At 34.9% G+C, this 4,267-nt stretch overlaps 1 protein-coding gene across 1 annotated transcript; it reads left to right on the top strand.

Moving 5' to 3' along the window:
* Positions 1-2,103: 2,103 nt before the first annotated feature.
* On the top strand, positions 2,104-4,267 carry LOC115236076 (activating signal cointegrator 1 complex subunit 2 homolog). Its single transcript, XM_029808272.1, has 3 exons — positions 2,104-2,145; positions 3,181-3,226; positions 3,410-4,267. The coding sequence occupies exons 1-3, from the start codon at positions 2,134-2,136 to the stop codon at positions 3,922-3,924; spliced, it is 573 nt and encodes a 190-aa protein (XP_029664132.1). The 5' UTR covers positions 2,104-2,133; the 3' UTR covers positions 3,925-4,267.

Below are 4,267 nucleotides of genomic sequence, written 5' to 3'. Positions count from 1 at the left end.
ATACTTATAAAACAATAAATAAACATATATAAATAGATATATATATATAAAATTTCAATTTAATAAATTTTAAGTAAGTAGTAAAGGTCAATACACACACATTAAATTCGTTCAAGAAATTATTTTATCTATTCATAATTTTTCACACGCATAGTTGTGTAATGTTCCCAGTCATTAACAATCAGCTGAATTTAATTGAATCGAACTTATTGCGCACTCAATCAAGAATAGCCTTTCTAAATATAGCGTTAAATATACTTAAGACATTGCAACGAATATTGAAAGTGGAATGCAGAATTCTTTACGCAATCGTATGGTATGTATGCTTGAACATATGTATATGCTCGGCGATAAAATCGCGATAGCTAATAATCACGAATGAAAGCCGTTTTCACCACACAAGATCACACTCACCGATTATTAAGTTTAGCGACTTTTTTGCGGGATTTTAAATACAGTATCCTTCAGTCTTGATCTTTCACAAAATGGCAGTGTTTGATATATTTTGAAAAATTTCCAGCAGAAAATCTATGATATGACAGATTTATGTTAATTTTATTATTAAAATATTAATGATGTTTTACTTTTTTCTGCGTTATATTAATTTGAATATTTGCAGTGACTATACTTATTCATTCTCTCTTTTTCTTTCGTGGTATCATCTTCAAGATAAGTATAGCATGTTGCTGCTTTATGCTGCAGCGATGCACTTAAACGGTGCTCGATTTATGGCGAATACGGAAGCGGTGAGCGTTTCCTGTACCAGGACCGTTACGTGACTAGATACGATGTATATATATATGCACGCATTATCCTTTCCTACGAAGTCGATATCTATTAACATGCACCTCCACTTATTCGTCGAACACGCGAAATGCCACGTTCCTATCGCGAGTCCGCGAGTAACCGATATGCATTCGCGATTACAAGTCTTTAAATACAATCATAGGATTAATAGTCCTTGAATATAGCATTCTTTTATGATACAGAAGAGTATATGTATATTTTGAGACACGAATCATAATTGTGTTCTTCGAAAACTAAGACGTAATAGTTATTAAGAGAAAGATGATTATAATTGTTCGTTAATTGAAAAAAAACAAAAAATCGCGAGTCAAATATAAATTCTGAAAAACAGCTAAATATATCGAATCCTGAAAAGTAAAACTTTCAAACTTTCTTTAGAGATAGCATCGTTAATAAGTTGATTATGTCGGTGAAATTTAAGTATAAGAATCTTATTAAATAAAAAAATGATATTAATGTACAGTTGTATATGACATGCAACTATAACTTGTTTGTACACAAACGAAAACAACTTTCACGCGATTCGAAAAATAATAGGTGATATAATACACGAGATAGGCAGCATGAAATTTTGGTTGTAAAATTTGACGTTTGGTATGGTAGCAAGGAAAATGCATAGGAAAGGGACACGGTCGAACCACTTTCACGTAATATTATCGCCATAATCAATGCGCAGTAATATGTGCTGAATTACATAAACACCTAGAATATTAAATTCTATACAAAGAAAAAGGATTTGCACTATACGTTCTTATATCTTATTCCCATTTGATGTGCAATGGAAATAAAAAATTTGATTGCTTTTATTTCAAAAATTTTTATTAAACCTATTATTTTTTTTCTTTTTATTACTCACTTGGCAATCTTTTCCCGATTACTTTCTTGAATATCTCTCAAATTGTTAGTGTTTTATTATAATAACATTTTATTTTAATTAGGATTTTTTTAATTTTGTCAAACTAAAGAGTTGGAGTGAAAATTCTTATCTTATGATTCTTTGTTTTCCGCAGAATATCTTGCATACGAAGGTGAGATAGATATAGCGCTCTGACTTTTCTGCTGCCACTTCACCGTCCCGGTCACTTCCTGGCTCGCCGCAACTACGAGCACAGGGCGCGTTGGCTCGTTGCATCTGGTTACGTGACGGCAGGCGGGGGACCTGCACGCAAAGAAAAAAAAATAGCTTGAAAGCCGACCAGCCGTGAAAGCTGGTGGTGGACTCGACGACGCGGTTCGGCCCGCGACGGCTGGGGCCCATATAGAAGTGCGTCGCGACGCGGCCGCCAGTTTTGTCTCGCCGCCCTCCGGATATCGTCGTTCAGCATCATGAGATTCCTCGTAAGTCCCTTGCACGCTCGTTCGCGATCGTTATTCTAAAAATACCGCGAAATTTTGCGCCGCGATACGCGGGGAGAAAGTGCAATTAAAATCCGCGGAATGTCGGTGCGAGTGCTCTCTTTTTGCTTTCAAATCTCGTGTCGATCATCGTGATTTTATTCTATGCACGTAATCGAGAGAGATAAAAAGCGCAATAACGCGATCGCTCATTGATCGCGGAGTGAAAAATCTCGTGCTACGAGTATTTCTGAATAAAAAAATTTGATAGAATCTAATTCATACATTTAATAGTCTTTTTTCTTTTCCTCGCGAAAGTGTTAACATACGATATATTAGATCGTTGTAGATATAAAAGTACCGTTTACAACGTGAAATACACTAAACTCTTTTCATTTAACTGAACATCTCGTTCTGTGATATTCCTTGAAAATTTTTTTATAAAAATTATACTTTCTTAAATTTATTGTGAATTAATTATTTTCCATCCGAAAGTAACGAGATGTAAAATTTTATTTATAGTTTAAAATCGCGTGTATAAAAATTATTTACGTAAATTTAAAAAAATATGTTACTATAAGAAGCTTCTTAATTTTTTATTTCTTGTCAAGGATATTCATTTTATCATTATATGAAATTGCGCGATATAAAGACATTCCTCTACGCTTGGAAAACTCTGCACTTCTTTATAATTATTACGATGAATCAAGTTCAACTGATTTACATACATGGCGCGATCAAGCTGAACTTAGAACGCGATTAATTTATATCTCGCGATATGAAACAGGGCATGAATGCATTAATAATCAATATTGAAAAATCTTATCTGCATTGCAAATCAGAATATTTCAGCTTTCTAAGATTACTTTCCAACATTTATCTTGTTTTATACATAGAAGTACGTATAAAAAATTATGCGCACACTTTCTCTTCCAATTTCGAGAAAATTATTTGTATAAAAAATACATTTCTTCGTATCAAAAGAAAGAAACGTTATTGTTGTATGATTTAATAATATGGTTTTTTGTCATCTTTCAGTTTTTGATCCTCGCCATAACACCCGCGCTAGGAACGGAATTCCAAAGTAAGTAACTTTTTGGACACCTCTTTCATTTCTCAAGAATATTTTTCATTTATATTTCAGAAATATCTTTTATTTTATCGGGATATCAAATAACAATTAATAAAAATAGCAAACACATAAAATTAATTTTTTATCGATAACTATGTGATAACAGAAATTTGCACTTGTCTTAATTATATTCAGGCCACATCCGGGAACGAAGACAAAATCATGTACAGCAAGGTAATTACCGAAATTACAATCAAGCGCCGGCGTCGATCAGGCAGATATTGGCGGCTCAGCAGGCTCGCGATCCGATCGTACATCTTCCACCGCAGCCGATACCGAATTTGGGACCTAGCAAACCTATCGAGCCTCAATACGTAAATCAGGCCCAGCTGAGTCAGTATCGGCCGAAAGTACAGATCGGTCAACAACCTGAGCAGCCGACCTACAAACAGATTCCCGTAAGACCGGCTCAATACAATCCACCGGCCTCCGCCCAACAGCAATACAATCCACCACCGGCCCCCGCTCAACAGCAATACAATCCGCAATACCGCACTAATTACGCGCCGCAGCCACAGCCGCTGCCGCAGCAGCAAGGCGCTCAACCTAATTATCAATATTCCAGAAATCTGCCACCGCAACTTCAGCAGCTTGTGCAGCTCCAGCAGAATTTGCCTAACGCGATTCCGCAGGGACAACATCACGGATAATTGTCCGTCTCAAGTTAAGGCATCAAAGCGATGATATCAGTATATATCGTTCCACTTTCATAAGATCATATCATTTCTCATGTATCCATTTCATTCATTTGTCATAACATGTTCGTAATCATCGATAGTGAAACGCAAAATGCGTGAGGGGTACATATTTCGTAGCTGTTATTCGCATTCGTAAATATTTTTTTATAAATGATATGTGCCTTAAATTATGTTGAGACAGGTATATTAAATATAAATTTAAGATAAATATAAATGTAATAGTTTTTTTATCTTAATAATTTTAGAAGAGAGTCAATCTCTGTAAAAAAAATTATTTCTCTGTATCTAATCTCTA

Source organism: Formica exsecta, unplaced genomic scaffold (genome assembly GCF_003651465.1).
Source record: "Formica exsecta isolate Colony F162 unplaced genomic scaffold, ASM365146v1 scaffold243, whole genome shotgun sequence".
Lineage (NCBI taxonomy): Eukaryota > Metazoa > Arthropoda > Insecta > Hymenoptera > Formicidae > Formica > Formica exsecta.
Note: the sequence above shows the minus strand (reverse complement) of the source record. Positions and strands in the feature narration are given on the sequence as shown.

What these genes read in the sequence shown, in the direction of transcription:
- LOC115236076 (XM_029808272.1), top strand. An exon ending in GCTAGGAACGGAATTCCAAA is followed by an intron (nt 3,227 to 3,409) that starts GTAAGTAACTTT and finishes AATTATATTCAG; the next exon opens with GCCACATCCGGGAACGAAGA.